Here is a 20,152-nt window from a genome sequence, read left to right as displayed (position 1 = left end):
AAGTCCTGGGATAAAGGTACTGCATGAATGTTATGGTTTTGCTTTAAAATTCTGAGGATTGATGTCCACTCATTGCAGCTTGTGGTCAAAGTTGGCCAGATCCTCAGAGTCTCCAGCCCTGTGTTGGGCCCCTCTGCCCTTACCGTGTTTGCAATACTGGCCTTCTTTCCATTGCTCTATCCACTGGGATCTTTGCTACCTCAGGACCTTCACCTTGACTTCCGGCACCTGGAGGACTCTGTCCTCTCCCCTTTACCTTTAGATCTCAGCTTAAAACTGTCCTATCCAGAGAGACTTTCTGCAACACCCTCTCCTCCCATATAAATTAGGCCTTCCCCGATGCCTTTACAAAGCATTCTGAGCTTTTCATCCGATCTTCTGACGATCTAGAGTGATGTCCTTGCCTATGTGCTTTGGTCTTTAAGGTCAGAGAGCTATATTCTCATGAGATTAGCTCTTAAGCAGCTTGGCTTACTCAGTGCTAAAACAACAGTTGGCACCTGGTGGCCCCCTGAGAACTAGCTCTCAAATGAGTGAGTGAATGAGAATCAGGGAGCAGCCCTTCCCTGGCTGCTCTTCCGAGTGCCCCATAACTGTCCTGTGCTAATTTCCACCAAAGCAAGGAACCTTTTCATCCTCCCGGTTATGAATAAGATCTTCCCAGTCGCACAGATAACGTTACTGTGCGTGATCTCCAGTGTCCACATGAGACCAGTCTCCTGGTTACAGCCCCATACCTGCTTGTTTTCTGGTGCGTGTGTTTGTGATATTTCTGCTAAATACAACCACTGCCCCCATGTGTGTTACCATCAACAGCAGAATCTCTTTTTTCTTGGACAGTCATCAGTGACCCGTGTACAAGTTTCTGTCCTTGTACTTTGCTTGTATTGCCCTTGGTTCTCATACCGAATTCGTCATCCACCTCATTTGAAGGAAGCTGTTGGACTCTTGATTTATCAGCACAGTTAAATAATAAATGTGGACAAAAGCTCTTTAATACTGCCAATCAGCACTTGATTCTCATGACGGCTTTATAAATAAGAGGTTATTATGGGTTTTTCCCCCCAATTTTAAGTAAGAAGAACCTGAAACTGGGAGAGGTTGAGCAATTTGTCCCCAAGCCCATGGTGGGAAGTCGTGAACCCAGACGCAAGCCTGGGCTCTCAGAATCCAGATGGAATGCTGCCCAATGGCATCATGTGCCTCGGAGTCGGCCTATTAGCACTAAACACTGCAGCCAGTCTGCCCCGTTGTAAATAATGAGAACAGCCGAAACCATTGCGTCATTTCCTCCTTGGTCCAGTGCTAAATCAACACCTTGGTAAAATGGACAGTGTCTCTTATTCCACACAAAAATACAGTGAATTTCTGTTATGTGCCCAGGACTCTGCTAGGTACCTGAGAAGCAAACAAGAATAAGACATGATACTTAAGCCTAAAAGAATAGAAGGAAATCTCAAAGAAAACTGATGGATGGAAGCCAAACAGGCTCTTTACCTCTGAGAAGGCTGAGTGGAGATCCTGCTTTCTTATCTGCAGCCGAGAGGCAGGCTAGGGATCTACTGATGGCACTGTGTAGATTGCCAGTGTAGACTGGGGGACTGACCCCGTGGAAAAGTCGAGATCTGAAGAGCTGACAAACGCAGTCAACATCACTGCCTCCTAGTCCCCGGGTGGTCTGTTGGTGGATAAACTCCACCAAGTGAGAAATCTCAACCAAGGGATGGCAGAGCTTTGTCACCTGCCAGTCAGACAATTCACTCTCTCTGCTGGGGGCTGTTATGGGTTAAATTTTGTGATTAGAGATCATATATTGATCTCTAATTCCCCAAATTCATATATTGAAGTCCTAACTCCCAGTACTTCAGAATGTGACCTTATTTGGGAATAGGTCGTTGTATATCAGATGGACATTAGATGAAGTCATTAGGGTGGGCTCTCATCCAAGATGACTGGTGTCCCTATTAAAAGGAGAAATTTAGGGGCACTTGGGTGGCTCAGTCGGTTACACATCTGCCTTCGGCTCAGGTCATGATCCCAGGGTCCTGGGATCGAGTCCAGCATCAGGCTCCCTGCTTGGCAGGGAGCCTGCTTCTCCCTCTCCTCCCCGTTCATGCTGTCTCTCTCTCTGTCAAATGAATAAATAAAATCTTTAAAAAAAAAATAAAAGGGGAAATTTAGACACAGAGACACACACAGCAGGATGCCATGTGTAGGTGAGGGCAGAGATGAGAGTGGTGCTTCTCCAAGTGGAAGAACATCAAAGATGGTTGGCAAACTCCAAGAAACTGAGGGGAGCGGGGAACAGATTCTCACAGCCTCAGAAGAAACCAACCCTGCTGACACCTTGATCTTGGATTTTTGCTTCTTCTGAACTATGAGAGAATAAATTTCTGTTGCTCAAGCCACTCAGTTTGTGGTACTTTATTACCAAAGCAGCCTGAGCAGACTAATACACGGGAGACAGCATATGGAAATGAGGAAATGCTGGGGAGCATGGAAAAATGAAGCCAGGAAAAGAGGCTCCTCTTTTCAAAAAACTAATATAATAGTCCTCCTGTGCACCACACTAGAATCTTCCTGTGCTTTGTTCTTATTTTCTCTTTGTTAAAATAGAAAGATAAAAGATACCTGTCCTTTGCTTCAGGTATCTGTGCCTAAAGTGAGCAGATGTCCGGGAGAAAAGGTGGTGGGTAACTGTAGGTCTGCTCCTACGTACTGCACAGACTTGGCCTTATCTGATCCTTCCAAAACATTAGCCCACTTTACAGATGGAGAAACTGAGGGTTAGAAACGCTAATATGCTACCCCAGGCCAGGCTGATAATAACAGAGTTGAAATCAGACACCATAGCTTTTCTACTCCCCTAGAAGGTCATTTGGAGTATAAGATACTTCCATTCTTTACAAGTGAATGCCAGGATTCATAAACATTATGTTACACAAATCAGGACTTGGTAAGGTAGGGGTGTGGCTGTATCTCTGGAATGTTCTTCTCACTGTTCCTATCCTTCTCCCCAGGCTCCTCAAGAATCCCCATTGCTTCCAACTGCAGAGTCTCTTGCTTGAAATTGCTTTAACATGCTGGAGACAAGAATGTCATCTGTCTGTCTGTAAACTGTCTGTGGAGTAGGGCGGGAGAAGGAGCAGACAGTGGGAAGCTGTTCTGTTGCTGGCTTCGAATTGTATTTCCTTCCATGGCAAGAATCCGTTAGCATTGGTGTCCCTTAGTCCTTCTGTCTCCTTACATTCTAGCAAGTTATCATCTATCCTACAAGCAAAGAAATCAGTCACAGGCAGCCGTGCATATTGATTTGGTCACAGACCAGGATTGGCCCTGAATGAAAATGTGGGACCATCGAGGGCTGCCTGCTGCCAGCCTGGACTCCCGAGTGCAGACTGCTGGCCTTGGGCATCTGTCTGGTTCCTCCTCCCCCTAATTTGAGTTTGCCCTCACTTTGTCCATTTGCTTGGCTGCCCATCCACCCCACGGCTTGCCTTCTTGCCGGCCAGCTGCCCGTGCTCTACCTCCTCCCCCAAGCAGAATGATGCTCTGTGACCTGAGCGCAGAATGCCGGTAGACAGTAAGTAAGTGATATGGGTGGGTGAGAACATGCTGGTGAACATTGACTGAGCACAAGACGCAGTAACCTGCTGAGGAGGACATGGAAAAAGACATGGAAAGATGAGTAGACGTTGGCCAAGTGAACAAGAGGAAGCATGTCCCGGGCATATAATGTGCTCAGGATTTGGAGTCTGAGTGAAATGGAAAGTCTTGGGGTGGAGGACTGGTGCTCCGATGTACATTTTAGAAGAATCACAGGAGCTTTCCTGGGAGGTGGGGGATGAGGGCAGAAGCACAGGGACCCAATGAAGAAACAAGACGTGGTGGTAACGGACCTGTCGGTAGCCATGCAGGATGATTCTGGAGATGCTTCGTGGTCAGAGCTGCCTGTGTGTGCCAACTGCGTAGACGCAGGTGTGCGAGAAAGACCGAGTCCAGGGTGAGTGACACCGTATTTGTCCAGCAAATCAATCAAAGTGTCTCAGCACACAGCAAAATAGCCCTTTTAAAGGAAACTCCCAAAGCAGGTTCCAGTTAGCACTACTTTTCTTTTCCCCCATTTCGCTCTTACCTCTTTTTTGCCTTTTAAATCTCCTTCTTATTTGCTTCTCTTGATCCCTATGACCACAACTATACTTTGTGAAGGTCCCTTGTCCCCCTCATCATCATTCCCATTCTGGTCATCCCCAGGAGAATTCAAGGACTCCATGATGAGAGGAATCCAGCATTGAAACCAAACCAAAAAGCTAACCAGCACTCATGTAGAGGCTGGCTAGCTGTAACTCCTCGGCCGGCAGCCCACGGCGTCTCACCACACGGCGAGTGGCGGGCGCTGCCGGGAGAGCACCAGGCACCAGCACGTGTCCCACAGGTGTGACCGTGTGGCGAAAGCGGAAACCATGGTCTAAGACCGCCGCAGTCCAGGGTTTCTTTGGCATTGGAGTAAACAAACACTGTATGTTTGATTTTCAGCACATTCTGTAACAAACCCTCCATGGTGAGTATTTGTGATTAAAACTGAAATAGTACATTGCATTCCTGGGGGGCAGTTTTAGGGAAATAATGGATTATTGGAAATGCTGGATTTGATCAGTGGAACCACTGGCCTAACAGCAGTTTGCATACTACATAAGCGTCCCCTTTCTGCTTCTATTTTGGACAAAAATTGAATCATTCTACTCCATCTTTTCCAAAACTATGTTTTCTTTACTGATGAGTAGGCCTCGAACCTTTCCATATTAGCACGTGATAATAAGAGTAATTGTATTAAGATGAGCTTCAGAAAAGCCTGGCATTTCTAGACTATATATTCCAGATAATTTTCATGGTGCATTGGTGCCTTGACATTTCCCCCAAGAAGTCATTTTATATGGTCTGCTCCGGAGGAACTGTTATCATTTGAGCCGTGAAGCCAGCAGGACACATGCACCCTGGGCCGACGGTGGAGACACAAGCCTCCCCTTTTGTCTTCTACTTATTCTCGATGTGTCCACCGAGCTGGTTAAGTGCACAGTTTTTGAACTCAATCTTAACACTTGCTCAACATCAAAGAGAGTAACCCCAGTCCCATAGCAGGTGAGAATGCTTTTATCCCAGCACTTATTTAGTGTGACAAGGATAAGCAATGAGGCTAAACTCTTGTGGCCAACTTGTGACCTGGTTTTAATGATGCCACGAGGCTCCTCGAAGTGTCCTTTTTAGGTGACCTTCCTATGCAGCATTAGGATTCTTAGATGTTTGAAACCTTACTCCCTCCACAGCTAAAGCAGTAAAAGGACATTGTGCACCCAGTGGTGCCATTATGCTACACTCGTTTTAAGCGCCAGCCATCTGGTTGTAGTAAAGCAAGAACAGTCACTCTTAGGTTACCTGGAGTTGAGGAGAAGCCCATTGCGCTCAGCATTCCTGCAACGAGAGGCGGCTGAAAGTTCTAATGACCACATTTTATCTTGTTTCTCAGAGCATCTAAAAAGGCGAAAGATTTATACGATCTGAAGAGAAACCAGAGTATTCTCAGAGCATCTAAAAACATCTTCATTTGAAGATGCAGAAAGTGCATCTGAAAGTTTTGAAATACGTTAGCAGAAATACTAAAAATGAGCTTTGATGGGAAACTATTGCAGTGAGGCTTTCTGGTCTTCTATGGATGCACAAATGGAGTTCTTCTGTTGCCCCCATCACAGGCTGGAACAGTGCAGGGGGCGTGGCTGGTCTCACAAATTGAACGTCAGGGTCTCTGCCAGCAGGCTTTTCTCAGGAAGCTCTGGGAAGAATCTGCTTCCTGGCTCCTTCAGGAGGTTGGCCAAATTCGGTTTCTTACGGTTGTAGACTTGAGGACCGCGTTTCTTTGTTGGCTGTTGGCTGGGGGTTGTTCTTAGCGACTGGCAGCCACCACATTCCCTGGCTTGCGGCTCCTTCCATTGTCCTGCAGAGCCGGGAATATCAGGGTATCAGGCCCTCTCCCCTCACCTTCCCTCATCTCTCTGCTCCCTCTTCAGCCACATGTCTTGGACTGACTCTTCTGCTTTTAAGGACTCATGCTATGACACCGGGACCCTGAATAATCCAGGATCATTTCCCTCTCCTTAAGGGCAGTGATGGGTACCGGTTGCCATCCGCAGAGCCCCTTCACGGCAGTGCCGAGATGAGTGCTTGGCTGAACAACCCCAGAGCAGGGATCTTGAAGGGACATCTTTCAAATTCTCCCTTCCGCAACAGAGAAGGAAAGGTCCACTCATGGCCACATTGGAGGCAGACAATTAAACAATAGATTCCTAGGTGCTAAGCAGCCTCGGTTTTAAAATGCAAAGACTCTTCGGACAGCTTTGACTTTTCCAATTATTCCTAAATTGCGATTCAGACCAATGCCTAAGCTGCTGCTTCTTATGAAAGCTGGCACCCACTTTCAGTAAGTCTTCCAGAAATTTCCTCCAATATGTAAAAATATATTTCAATAATTAGGAATAAATGTATACTCTTCTCCCTTTCAAAAAATAAAGAGGCTGAGTAATCTTAGTTTTACAGAGTTCTCTGTGTATTTTTTTTCTTGTAGAAGTTTATATGGATTTTTACAGTTTCTCCATCTGGTCACCCAGTGCCCCTACCCTAGATACTTTCCTTTCAAAACAAGGAGAGAACAGAGTTGTCCACAGACACCCTCTGCAGCTTTAATTCATCTTTGGCCAAACAAAGTTTGGCTTTGTTTGTTTATTTCACCTAGCTAGAACTACACAGTAATCTCTGGCCAAAGTCATTGGAGTCTGAATTTTTTTTTTTTTATCATTTATCCTGCTCTTTGGGCCATGTAAAAAACTACTAAAGGAGGGCGCCTGGGTGGCTCAGTCATTAAGCATCTGCCTTCGGCTCAGGTCATGATCCCGGGGTCCTGGGATCAAGCCCCACATCGGGCTCCCTGCTCCGCGGGAAGCCTGCTTCTCCCTCTCCCACTCCCCCTGCTTGTGTTCCCTCTCTCGCTGTCTCTCTCTCTGTCAAACAAATAAAATAAAAATCTTAAAAAAAAAAAAAAAACTACTAAGTGAGCCGTCAAAACTTCTATGTTCCCGGGACAGCAGTTAGGAGAGATGGGAGCATTTTTAAGAGATTCAAAGAAAGGTGGTTTTCATTTTTAATCCTTTCCCTCCCCTTTGCTTACGAGGCTTCAGCTGTTTTGATCCAGGGACTATTTTTACTAGCATTCTGGCCACAAATTTCAGGAAACTTTTTCCAAAGAAGAAATTTAAGAAAACTAAACAAAACAAAAAAAGCATAGAGGGATGGTTAGTAGAATGACAGGATTTTCCTCTTCTCGCTTCCTTACCCTGTGGCTGCTTGTTCTGTTCACTCATCCTACAGTGCTGGGCAAGGACCTTGAGCAGTCAGCTCAGAGAAATGCTGCTGGGTTCAGCCCAACAGTGAACACCCCGAATAAAAGGCTATGTGGGAGGGGCTAGGGAATTGCACGGAGCAGGACTGGGGTAGAAACGGGGAGGGGATGAGACACAAGAGTAAATGTAGATCTTTCCTCTGAAGATACTTTCAGATTGGGGGTTGTTACTCTTGGTACCCAATAAGGTATCAGCGAGTGATCAAAGCAAGCATGAACACAAGAAATACACCTTGAGGACCACTCATCATCTAGATAAGTGAACTTTTAGAAATCACATTGATTCCCAGCTTTAATAAGTCTTTGAAGTATGATTTGTTAAAATTTCCTGCAAGTAAATAAATTGAAAGATTACATGAGTACATACAGGGAATCAGGTGATGAATTGAAATGAAGGTTTGAAGGGTTACTCTAATAATAGCTATTAATAATCCAGAACATAAGGTCAAATCTTGAAAGTCTTCAAACCCACAATCTGACATTTAAAAGGCAAGTAGCCAATTACCTATAATCCCTTGTTAGTCAGGTTTGTTCTCCTACTTCTTAGAAGACAGAGGTCTGAAAATACAAGGAATTGGATGGCCTCAGGATTGCTCATTATTTATGTAGCCACAATGCTCATTTTCTTGGAAGCCACCCATTCATAGGTGAAATGAATGTTGCCTTTCTAGTTTGCAGTGTTCCCTAGCATATTAATTTATTGCATGTATTTTTATTTTTTTAAAGATTTTATTTTTTTATTTGTCAGAGAGAGAGAGCACAAGCAGGGGGGAGCGGCAGACAGAGGGAGAAGCAGGGCTCCCTGCTGAGCAAGGAGCCTGATACAGGACTCGATCCCAGGACTCTGGGATCATGACCTGAGCCGAAGGCAGACTGTTAACTGACTGAGCCACCCGGGCATCCCCATTGCATGTATTTTTAAAGCTCAAGTTTTATGACTTATATTCAATTGTGTCTGGGTTGATAAGGAATAATTTGGTCTAGCAGAAAAGGGAAGAAAAAACTGTGTTATTATTCCTTTTTTAACTTCATTTGCATTTTGACCATGACATTTTCTTTCTGCTGTTGCATTTGTAATCGGGCCATGGCTGGCCAATGATTATGTTCTGGGGGATGCCTGTTGCAGGGGTGCTACATACACCTGATGGAAAGCCCCCTCGATGGCAAGCAGAGGTACCAGGACTGAGATTGGATGTGGGGCTCGCAACGTGAGATGCTCCCTGGTTCTGAGTCAGCACAAAGGGCCTTTCACAAACGTGCCGGAGCGAACTGTCTGGGGCATCCATGGAATGTGGGGTAGGTGAGCTCAGCTCAGAAGCTTGGGTGCATGGCAGTCTCCAAGCTCGACGTGTGGTCTTGATAACTCCACACTCAAGGCACGGTGTGCACAGCTCACGCCCGAGTCCTACAAGTTAGGAAATAACAGTGGATGTTCGTGGAGCACAGAGGACCACAGGCACAATTAGGTTCAGAGTTAACGGCGTTAGCCACTCAGCACTCACTTTTTTTCCCTGTGATTTCCTTATAATGTAGCCCGATGGGAAACTCGCAGCAGACATTTCATAGAGCAGTTAACTCCTCGGCGTCCATCAATTTTAATTGGAATCATGAAGCTAAAACCCTAGGTAGTACTTGCCAGCCATAGGGCGTCTTTTAACTCAGGTATTTCTGGCTCCACTCTGGGCTGCTTTGGAACAATGTGCCCTGATGCGTGGCTAGCTCCAGAAGGCATGGCTCTAGGCATTCTTAAAAGGGGCCGTATTGAATAGCCAATGAAAGAGGAGCTCATCCATCTCTCTCTGCTGGTTTACATTTACGAGGGTGGGTGGGGTGTCTACGCGTAGGGGCCACCGCTCTGAGGACAGCTCAGGAGCCAAGTTCACTGCCAGCCCAGTAGGTAGTTGGTCTTTAGGCCACTGAAGCGCTCTGTCCCTGCAGCTCAACAAAGCAATTACCAAGCCATCACTGTCCTGATTTATAAAGAAATTGCCTTCCTTGGGGAAGACAGGAAGGTGCATAGCAGGAATCCGAAAGCAACACTGCTAATCTTTTTTTTTTTTTTTTAAAGGAAAAGGAAAAGAGGAAAAGAAAAAGGGAAATTTATTTCTCTGGAAATTGTTCTGACTTGGCCGTGATAAAGTGCCAGCTTAAGAAACCCATATGTGTAAAGAGAAGGCGAGAAATTTTCAAGTAAATTCAGCCTTCTGTTATTTGTATCCAATAAAAATGTATGGAGGTGTGGCTCATCTTAATACAGGTGTCCCTCGGTTTTCGAAAGTTTGCATTAGGCCACTTAACTTTAAAAAAAAAAAAAAAAAACCAACATGAGGAGCTGTTTTCACAAACAGAAAAGAATCAAAGAGGATTTTTGCTGTTATGGAAAAAAGGTGAAAAGCAAAGAGCGTCGAGCGTTGGTTTTGCCGAGAGCTGGGACAGAGGCAGGGCACCCGGGCAGCAAGGAGGGTCCCGCGCAGCCCCTTCCCTGTGCCATGCCCAGCGTCTCAGCATCCAGCCCCCAGAGCTTTGAACTGGGCCAAGAGCATCTGGGCTTTATGTGCTTTGCGCACCCACTAGCAGTGTGCCCTCAGGCATCAGGAGAGCCTAAGAGAGGAGATCTGGGGGTCTGGGATGGCTCAAAAATGTCTCCATATAAATTAATGGCAATTGCTTCTTTCCTTTACACACGTCAGGTCATGGAAGGTTTCCTAGGAGCCCTCTACCCTTGCATAGCAGAGGAAACCTGGACTATTCATACCATTTGGTACTTATGGTGGGCATTTCAGATAATGCTCCAGGAATTCACTTACAATAATGAGTCTCCACTAGAGGCTTCACTCAAGCAGAGCTAGGACATCGCCCATTTCTCTCCCTTATAATCCAGCATGCTCATTATCCCCCTGCCCTCTCTGTTCACCGGAAGCTGTGAAGACTGAGGTTTTCGGGAGCCCCTTCTATAGTATGAGGACTGGCAGAAGTAAAAGGTATCGACAAGCAGGAGAGCAATCTGGTCCAAGCTGTTGCCCACATATCTGGTAGCTCTCTGTGCCTAATCAGGTGATGGAGAGGGCAAAGCAAATTAAAGCAACGTAGTTGTGCCTCAAAAAGTGCATCATCACGTCGCACCAGTGTTTCTTATGCAAAGCGCTGTAGTCCGCTCGGAAGCAGATGGGGCATCGCCTTCCCTGCGCAGTCGAAGGCAGATGCTGTACGTGCCACCACCTCGGCCCGTCCCCTGCACACGTGCCCCAAGGAAGAACTGTGATTCTCTTATATAGGTGGCATTTTGGTCTTGATCAAAACAGTACAATTATTTGATCATCTAGAAATACCCTCTAGAAACTTGCGTGAGTCCCCTGCAGATAAGCAGTTTTCCGGGGTGTGAAATGTGTACACGTGCGTGGAGAAGATTTTCATTTACCCTTGAGTAAGACAAGCGAAAGGCTCTGTACCGGTTTCCTACTGGTGCTGTGACAAATGACCACAAACTTAGTGACTTAGGACGACACAGATTTATTACCCTACAGTTTCTGGAGTTAGAAGTCTGACACGGTTCTTACCAAGGTGTCGGCAAGGTTGCGTTCCTCACTAATGGCTCTTGGGAGAAAATTTGTCCAGGCTTCTTCAGGTTATGGCTGGAACCAAATTCCTTATGGCTGTGGGACCAAGGTCCCTGTTTCCTTGCTGGCTGTCTGCTGAGAGCTAGCAGCCTCTCTCTCAACGTTGCATGTGACCCCTCCGTGTCAGAACCAGCTGTGGGGAGTTGAATCCTCATGCCCAAGATCTCTCTGACTTCCCCTTCTACTGCATCTCCCTGACTCCACCTAGACAATGCGCCCTGCTTTTAATGTTCATTGGGTCCACGGGGATCATCGAAGACAATAACACTATTGTAAAGTCCATAACCTTCATTCCCTCCGCAGTCTCTTTTTCCTTGTAAAGTAACCTATTCACGGGTTCCAGGCATTAGGACATAAACATCTTGGGGGGCCATTAATACCAAAGAAACAGCTTATCTGCTCCCGACCAACACTGGTGGGACAGGCATAGGATGATAATTATAGACATGCCAGTTCTAGAAGGGGAGAAATGGAAAATAAAATAGAGGACTGGTTCCAAGCAACTTGGAAATCTGGCCCAGGACACCCCATGAGGTTTCAAGGCCAGGGACTTATCTTCTGTAATCCTTGACTCTGCATTCTGGGTAAGATGCCAGAAAAAGGCAACACTGGAAAACCCTCTTGAATGACTTGAATTCACCAGGCAGGTGAGGGGAACCTTGCTGTGGTTCCGCATGGTAGCTGGAGGTCAAAAGGGACTTAGCACAGGTCATGTGGTTTGGTGAAAGAGCATCAGCAAGATTTACCCTGGTGAACCAGGAGCCTGCCGTGGTTTTACTCAACACAAGGGGCTGGCTTACCGTGCCAGGCTTAGTAAAAATGGAGGTGAACTAGCATTTGCCACAGACTGCCACCTCTCCCTACATATCCTGTCCTCTGCTCATGCCAGGAGTGGCCTGGAGCCCCCACCGCTGCATGGTTGTGCTTGGTCGGTATTGACAATGGCTGTTCACCAGGAACCACTTCCAAGCCCGGATGTGTAGTTTACACCTTGCCCTTCAAATCCGAAGGTCCATTCCACTAAATATGCATCAAATGTTTTCTTGCTAAGAACACACTTATTGTACTCTGTGTTCTTAAGTCCAACCCATGGCTTGCTGCTACAGATATTAGGGAAAACAATTTGATACCCAAATTTACAGAATTTCAACCTCAGCAAAGATTTTAATTACGAGTAGTAAGACTTCCATCCATCTCAGCCGAGGTTTATTTTCTAGGCATACCCAGGCATGGCTTCCGAGGGAGATTGGTTCCCACGTTCTTCATACTGCTAGTTCCATGCAAATGAGATCAGATCTTGGCACACCAGATATGTGTTTGCTTCCCTTGCTAGACTGTGAGCTCCGAAGGTCAAGGGCCAGGTGTTCTTTTCTTTCTATCCCAAGACTTGGCCTTGGGTGTAGAGCAGAGTCAGTACCCAGTCCAGTTGGGTTACTTTGTTGCTTTGAACTGATTGACCCGTTACCCTTTCTTCTGGTTCCATAGGGTCCATCTCACAAAACATGTAACTCCTCCAAATTTCCGCTCAATGTTACTTATTACAGCAAAAAATTAAAAACAACTTGGATGTCCTTTAATAGGGTAATCATTTCTTAAATTATAAATTGTGATATATTCATACATGGAATACCCAAAGTCATTCATTGAATAGGGTAAATAGGTAGGCACTGTCATGAAAAGAGGCAATGAGAGGCTTTTAAAGGATAAAAGCAGGGGTGCCTGGGTGGCTCAGTCGGTTAAGCATCCGACTCTTGGTTTCAGCTCAGGGTCGTGAGATTGAGCCCTGAGTCAGGCTCCACACTGAGCATGGAGCCTGCTTGAGATTCTCCCTCTCCCTCTGCCCTACTCCACACCTGCCTTGCACTTTCTCTTTCTTAAAAAAATAAAAAAGATAAAATCAAGCAAGGTGCCTGACGAACCACTATGGTGAAAAGCAAAAACATACCTACACAGTTTATTTGTAGGAGTAGAAAATCATCCTGAATGATAAACTTCACATAGACACAGTGATTTCCTTGGACAGAGGGGAAGAAAAGAGTGAGGATGCTCACTTTTACTCATATATTTTCCCCACTGTTTGAATACTTTTACAGTAGTTTCAGATTTTTTTAAAATTAGTGATGAGCATGTAAACAATGAGGTTGTCACTATCACCGTGAAACCTTCCCATCTTTCCTGTGCTCGCCCCTTATCCTTGCCGCCTGCCTGCCGTCCACATTCCAGGTGGGGCCGCAGCTCCCCACCTGCTGTCTCTCTCCCTCTTGCATGGGAGTCTCTGGGTGAGAAGCAGCAGGGGCGGTTCACATTTACTGTGAAGAGTTGGCGCCAGGCCCTGAGCACTGGGCTATGTCACCGCACAAGCTGGTGATTCAGACATCCCCATCTGCACATTACAGATGAGTAGACCCAGGCAAGGCACGTGCCTTCACACCTAGGGAGCCCCGGCTACAAGACCGTGGCAGGTGCACGAGAGAATCCATCTTTGTTGAAGTTGTTAAATGATAAGAAGGAAACAAGCTCTCCCTTTGTGCAGAGAAGCTACAGATTTAAGAGGATGAGGCCTAGTGGTTTCTGTGGTGGCGGCCCCTCCTCTGTGGTGGCTCCTCTGAGACTTGGCAGGGCTCACACTGCCCCCATAGACCCTGTAACCACTGACCTGGAGTCAGGGGATCCGACTGCACAGCTGTTGCTGTGTTGACCCAGTGAGCTGGGCAGAAGACCCCCTTCCTCCCCAACCCTGCACACTTGGCTTTCCCACATGGAGGAAGAGATTGGGGTTTCTTGGTCAGTGATTTTGGAACCCACACACAAGCTCTCTCAAGGCCTTTTGTAGGAGAGAAGAAGACATAGTTGCTATTTACCCATGGAGATAAATGCATCTGAATCCTGAAGCCCAGGCTCTAGAATTAGGAGAGCAATGTTCTGCTCAGACCAAGGGCACTGCTGATTTTGATTGGAGGTTCTTGGACTTTTTTGGGTCCTGGCCTCAGAATACACTGTAAGTCCTATTCCTTTATCGCAGAAAAAAACACACACATAGCATACATATAAAACTATATGAAATTTTGAGGAAAATATCAGGGATTCAGAGACTCCTCCTAAATCCTATAACCGGGCTTCCGATGAGAATCTAGGTCAGGGCTTGGCAAATTAGGGCCCATGGGCCAAATCCCACCCATGACCTGTTTTTGTATGGCTGCAGATAAGAGTGGGTTTTACATTTTTAAAAGGTTGTTAAAAGAAGGAGGAGGAGAAGTTACAGAGACCCTGTGTGGTTCCCAAACCTGAAACATTCACTCCCCGGCTCCTTATAGAAAAAGTTCTCTACTCCTGATTTAGATGCGTGGATAGAAGGATCTCTTTAAAATGGAATGTTTTTAACTAAAGCAAAAGCAAGCCTACTTCATGAGAGAATGGCTTGAGCATGATTGCTATCATTTCCCTTTCCCATGCTTAACTCAGACCAGGTAATTTATGAGAAGCTACAAATTTCATTGGTAATCACGTGGTCAGGAAGTTGAGATGATGCACATTTGTGCTTTGCTTAGATTTCCCCTCACAAACTTGGTGTTAGTTCCAAGATTTTCACAGTGTGCCAGTTGGAAGCCTGTGGCAGTCAGTCTAGATGCATCGTTGCTGGAGGGGAGGTGGGGGGGGGATGGGGTAACTGGGGGATGGGCATTAAGGAGGGCACGTGATGTGATGAGCACTGGGTGTTGGACGCAACTGATGAATCACTAAACTCTACCTCTGAAACTAATAATACACTCTATGTTAATTCATTGATCTTAAATTAAAATAAAATAAATGAATGCATCGTCGTTGGATGTAAAGCCATGATGCCCCCCTCAACCCATTAGGAAGAGGAAACCGAGTATCTTTAAGAGTTTATGTATTATGTAGTTCACAGTGGACAATTACATGGTCATTTAATAAATATTTCAATTTCCTGCTGTTGGATTCCCTGCTAAGAGAGTGGTTCTCAGACAGCAAAGTAAGATGACGCTGCCCACCCCTCCTCACATCACAGAGGGACCAGCCTCAAACATCAGGTGTTACAGGTGCCCTAAAATCTTGCGCCTGGAACAACAAAGAGGGGCTGAAGGGGCTGAGGCAGAGGTCTGACCAAGCCTAGGCAGCGTGACTGCTCAAAGCAGTGGCCTAGACGCAGAAGGAAAAGCATTGCAGGTGGCGGCAGGGAGGGGTCAGCACAGCCTCCGATCCCCAGACAGACTCTCTTTATCTGTGGTTGAGGGTACAGAGGCTCGAGCCCCTGGGAGTCCCTGGTATCCCCAGACCCAGGTCTGGTCCTCCTGGTCCACTCTGTGCTGTCGTCTGTGGTGGACTGTACCTCTCTCCCTGCCTGCCCTGCTCTGTTGGCCCCAAGGCCTTACTGAGCGTGTGGCTTTGTATTTCAGCTTTGCCTTGGGACCACCTGTATTTCTTGAAACGGTCTAAGCTCTGCTCTCTGAAGATCCTGGCAACCCCACCCCACTCCTCACACTGGTGTGTAGTCTCAGAAGCTCAGCCCAGGGTCCCAGAGACCCAACATCTAGGTTCTGCTGGTGAGATGAGCCAGAGAAGCCCAGGGAGCCCCAGCCCAGAAATGTGCAGGAAGGACCCAGGGCTCAAGGTGATGGGGATGGACCTGGTGTGAGATGACTGCAGGGGAGGGCAGATCATAAAGGCCAAGGAGCAGGGGGTGCGGAGAGGAGAGGAGGTAACAGAGAGCAGAGGACGAGAACCTGAGACAGAAATCTCTTCCTGCAAGCCTGGGGTGAAGATCGCTATAGCTCGGTAGTACCTGATTGGCTCCAAATGACAAAATCGTGTCATTCTCTCCCGCACTCTGTGGGATCAATATCGTCAACAGAAGAAAGCTGATAGCTCAGACTTGCTTAGTTTGAGATATGATACAAGCTTTAGATACCACACACTATGTTCAGTTGGTTTTTTTTTTCTTTCTTCCCAAATTGAGGCTGACCTGAATAGTCCAGGATGGGGGCAAGCCTGCATTCTTGATGTAACAGACATCTGATATCATCCAGTGAGTATGGAGGGCAGAGGCAAATCAGTCACCCAAATTCCAGTCCAGCTGAATGCACGTGTAATAACCAACTTGCACCGAGCACCTAGGTGGTGTAGGGCAGTCAGCTGCATGCTGGGTATACCAACAACAATGACATGCCCTCTGCCCTCCAGAAGGTTCCCAAGCAGCAAAAAGGTCACAGCCTAAATAATTCTAATCCAAAGTCAATGGTGACCAGTAAGAGAGATTCAAAGAGCACAGGCAGTGCGGAGAAGAGAGAGGCTAATTTCAAGTTGAGTAATTGCTAAAATCCTTATCCATGGGTTTTCTCTGCGGTTTCACTGTCCATATCCTGGCCATCCGAAGTAGGGACACATAAAATGAGGTCTTCCGTGTGACATGCTGCATTCATTCCTTTGAATGTAGGGTACAAGGACCACTTGGGATCCTACGAGAGCTGCGTATATTGAATTTGTTCTTACTAAGCTCAGTGAGTGATGGAGGCTCAGAGAAACGGGATGTCAAACAGCACTGAAGATAGGGAAAATAAAGCAGTTTAACAAGTTACATTAGAACAAAAGAGATCATAAGAGATTCTGTATCTTTTAATTGTAAGAAATAAAAATAAATTCTCATTTTTTATCAATTAGATAAAAAGATCGTAGAAACTACTGTAGGCAGAAATTTCCAAATAACATGTAAACTGACAATTCAATCAAGATTATGAAGATTATTTCTAAGGAAAAGCTATTGTACCATCTTTGTGCTTTTTATAAATAATCTGTCAAGTATTTGTTGTAACGTTGGGTTTATGTGTAGAATTTTGCGGCACCAGTTTCTCATCCGACAAGAAAATCTCCTCTGTCAAGAAGGGCATCTCTGTCAAATGCAACAGGAGGGAGGATCTTTGTAGGTCGAACACTGGCTCATTGTCACTTGCTTAGGACCGTAATTACAATTAATTGTTACAGTGACCAACACACAAAGTTATTGGTTTTTTTATTTTTAACCAGTGAAGCATGCATAATATAGTAGATCTTATTTTGTGTGGGGGAAGGAGAAAGAGGAAACTCTCCTCTCCTACAGTGTAAGAAACCAGGGGTACTCTTCTGATACGTTTCCTAATTCAGGAGTAGTTGCTTAAAAGTGAACCCAACCCCAAAGGGTTTGTAGGACACCATTGATTAAGAGACATGTGCACACTTCATTGTGTTTAAAAATACATATTGAACATCTTCATACCTGCAGACACTGTGGTAACTCCATCCTCCCCTCTGTATCATAGGGGTATGTGTGTGTGTGTTTACTTGTGTATGTTTGTGTGTGTGTGTGCGTGTGTGTCACTCATTTCTCCTTCTCTACTGGGACTAGAATCAAACAGACAGAATAAAGAAAACTGCTTAGGTTAATATTCACAACTTGTAATGTTGACGAAGTTGGGAATTCCTGATATTTCTCATGGTTGCCCTGCCCATTCATTGATTACCAGTGAGCATAGGCTGATCACTTCGAAGTGGATTTGTGAATCAGGCTGCAATCCGTCCTCATCATCGTAAAGCTACCCAAGAGAAAGACTGAGTGCTCAACAGCCAGGGAGGAGGGTGGAGGATTTTAGACTAGGGTGTACAGAGCTTACCCCTAAGGCACTTTCAAGACTAAATTCCATCATTCTCTCTTTGGAAACACGACCTCTTCAAAGCACAGAGGCACGATTTAAACACATGGGCCCGCACTGCCATCCAGCATTCTTCTGGCCAAAGAGGTCTGATGGGAATTTTTGACAAGCCTGTTACTCTCACAGCCGCAAAGCTCGACCTGGCGAAAATCATTTCAAGGAGGGATGGTCTAAAAATGCTCTCTCACAAAGGCCATCCTTCCAGTTTAGAATAATAGAGGTTTAGCATAAAACTCTCGCAGCTTCTTCCTGCAGAAAGTTGGTTCTTCCTCCCTCCCCAGATCCTGTCAGAAATGAGGGTTGGCCACCCCAGGGGGAGTCCGAACACTTCACATAAAAATACCATCAATATTTGCCCAGTTCTACTATCTAAGGAACTGAGAAATTTTGTTTATATTTTAAGATCTGCAAATGCCAAAAATACGAATTTGAATTGAATAACCTTTCCCAATCTTACATTCAAATGCGGAAAGATCTTATTTAAACACATCCTACAGAACCTTCTAGATAATCAAAGTGAACATTTCTGTTCAGTAGCATTCTAGCGTTAGGCCTATTTTCCTTTAATTCCTTAAAAAAGTGGTGCATCCATGTGGCCTGTCAAGCCTGGAGGCCTCGCCTTCCTCTCCTTCAGACCCGGTTCTGTTCTAGCCGCTCCACTTACTGCCTCCGTGCCCTCTGTGCCTCAGTGTTCTTATCTGTAAAATAGAATGAAATGTAACCTTGAAGGACATTTTGAAAATGAAATGGGAAACACTTGTGTCATTACGGTGTGGCCATGAGACTCATTCTGTGCAGTGTCTCCTGCAGGCCCTGCCCAGGGCTGCAGATTCTTGAGTTCAGACACGTGGCAGCACCCACAGTCAGCAAAGAGCCCCGCCCTCCCTGACCGAGAGCCAGAGTCGGAGTGGTAGTTCTCAACCTCAACATCACCAAATAGGAAGTTATCCAACTCCCGAAGTGGGGCCAGGCAGTCTCCTCCAGGTGATTCTGCTACTAGCCAAGCTCGAGAGCCATTGTCCAACCAGGATCTTTCTCAAGAGATCACTCTTCCCCACCATCTCTAAATTCCTTCAGCCCCTTTACACCTTCTCTTAACTCACCTCCAGCATCCCTCCAACAGGCTGTGTTTTCTGAGTTGCTGCAGAAGTTCTCTACCTGAACCAAATCCTAACCCTGGGTAGGAGAGGGAAAACGTGCTCTCAGGTGCAGGTCACTAAAAGCACCCCAGCCCTTGACAAGGCTTGTCTCATGTGTTTTGTAGGGGTGGAATATCTCTCTACTTCCCCTCTGCATCTTCCCTGATTGTCCCCCCTTCTGTTGGCTTAGGCTCAGCGTGCGCCGGTACGGGAAGGAGATTGGGCCACTCCTGCCCATCAAAGGCGCCGTGGGCATCCCAATGACTAAATTTTCACAGAAACCCCTCCCTATGTTCTTAGAATAAATTTCTAGAAGTTTACTGCTGGCAGGATCAAAGTAGGTATATTTTGGAGGCGGGTGAAATTAGATCACTAAAATACTTCAGTAAGTTGGAAGCTCTGTCTCTAAAAAACATTCTTTTCACATTTCTCAAAGAAAAAGCCTTTGATTCAAAGAGCTTCTGGTTTCCCTCTTCCACTGTCAATGAAGTAAACCTTGAAGACTTTTCAAGAGTCTCCATTCTCAGTGGTCACGGGGCCTTCATAGATGATACATTCAGAAATCTCTATCTCCATTTTGCAAGTTGTATGGCGGATCCCTGTAACTCAGCCGGTTCTGGGATGCATTTGTGCAAGCCATCCCTCCTCGTTCAAACTGTGTTCTTGGTAAATATTCAGGAGGTGGGCACAGAAGAAGGTTCTTTTGGGGACCCCCGTGGAGGTAGCTGATGCACCCTTTTGCTTTGCAGGAATGTTAGTTCAGCTGGAGAGGAGGCTCGCAGGAGGATGCGGGAATGTGATGGGCTCACAGATGCACTGCTCTACGTGATCCAGTCCGCGCTGGGGAGCAGCGAGATCGACAGCAAGGTTTGTTGTGTTTGCATAGATTAAACATCTTAGTGAATAAAGATGCCCAAGGGACTAAGCAGTGGCCAACAACAGCAGAGAGCTAATGCTGTGCGTAATACCTTCACTCTGCAATCTCTCTTGGGTCTCCCCGTAGGAATCCAACGTTTTCTAGATGGCTTCTAATCCTAGCCTAGAACTAGACACCCAATCCTCGATTAATAACGAATAAACATGTGGATTGTTTTGAGTTACTCAAACCAGATGAGTATATAAATGTTTACACACCACATTACCCACAAGCTTCCAGTTTTAGTTTATAAAGTCTGCTTTCAAAAGAAAGAGGAATATTAAAACTACCTGAGCTTTGAATAATTCTGTATTCTTACAAGTTAGCTT

General features: G+C 45.9%; 1 protein-coding gene across 5 annotated transcripts in view; it reads left to right on the top strand.

The window, feature by feature from the left end:
- Positions 1-20,152, top strand: part of CTNND2 (catenin delta 2) — an 887,227-nt gene that overhangs the window by 734,432 nt on the left and 132,643 nt on the right. For all 5 annotated transcript variants that reach the window (XM_032415368.1, XM_032415365.1, XM_032415366.1 and 2 more), the window contains one exon: positions 19,657-19,774. In XM_032415368.1, coding sequence (XP_032271259.1) covers positions 19,657-19,774 — 118 coding nt within the window. The remainder of the gene's footprint in view (positions 1-19,656; positions 19,775-20,152) is intronic.

The sequence above is a fragment of the Phoca vitulina genome, unplaced genomic scaffold (genome assembly GCF_004348235.1).
Source record: "Phoca vitulina isolate PV1807 unplaced genomic scaffold, GSC_HSeal_1.0 scaffold17, whole genome shotgun sequence".
NCBI lineage: Eukaryota > Metazoa > Chordata > Mammalia > Carnivora > Phocidae > Phoca > Phoca vitulina.
The sequence above is the reverse complement of the archived record's forward strand: the minus strand, read 5'-3'. Positions and strand labels throughout refer to the sequence as shown.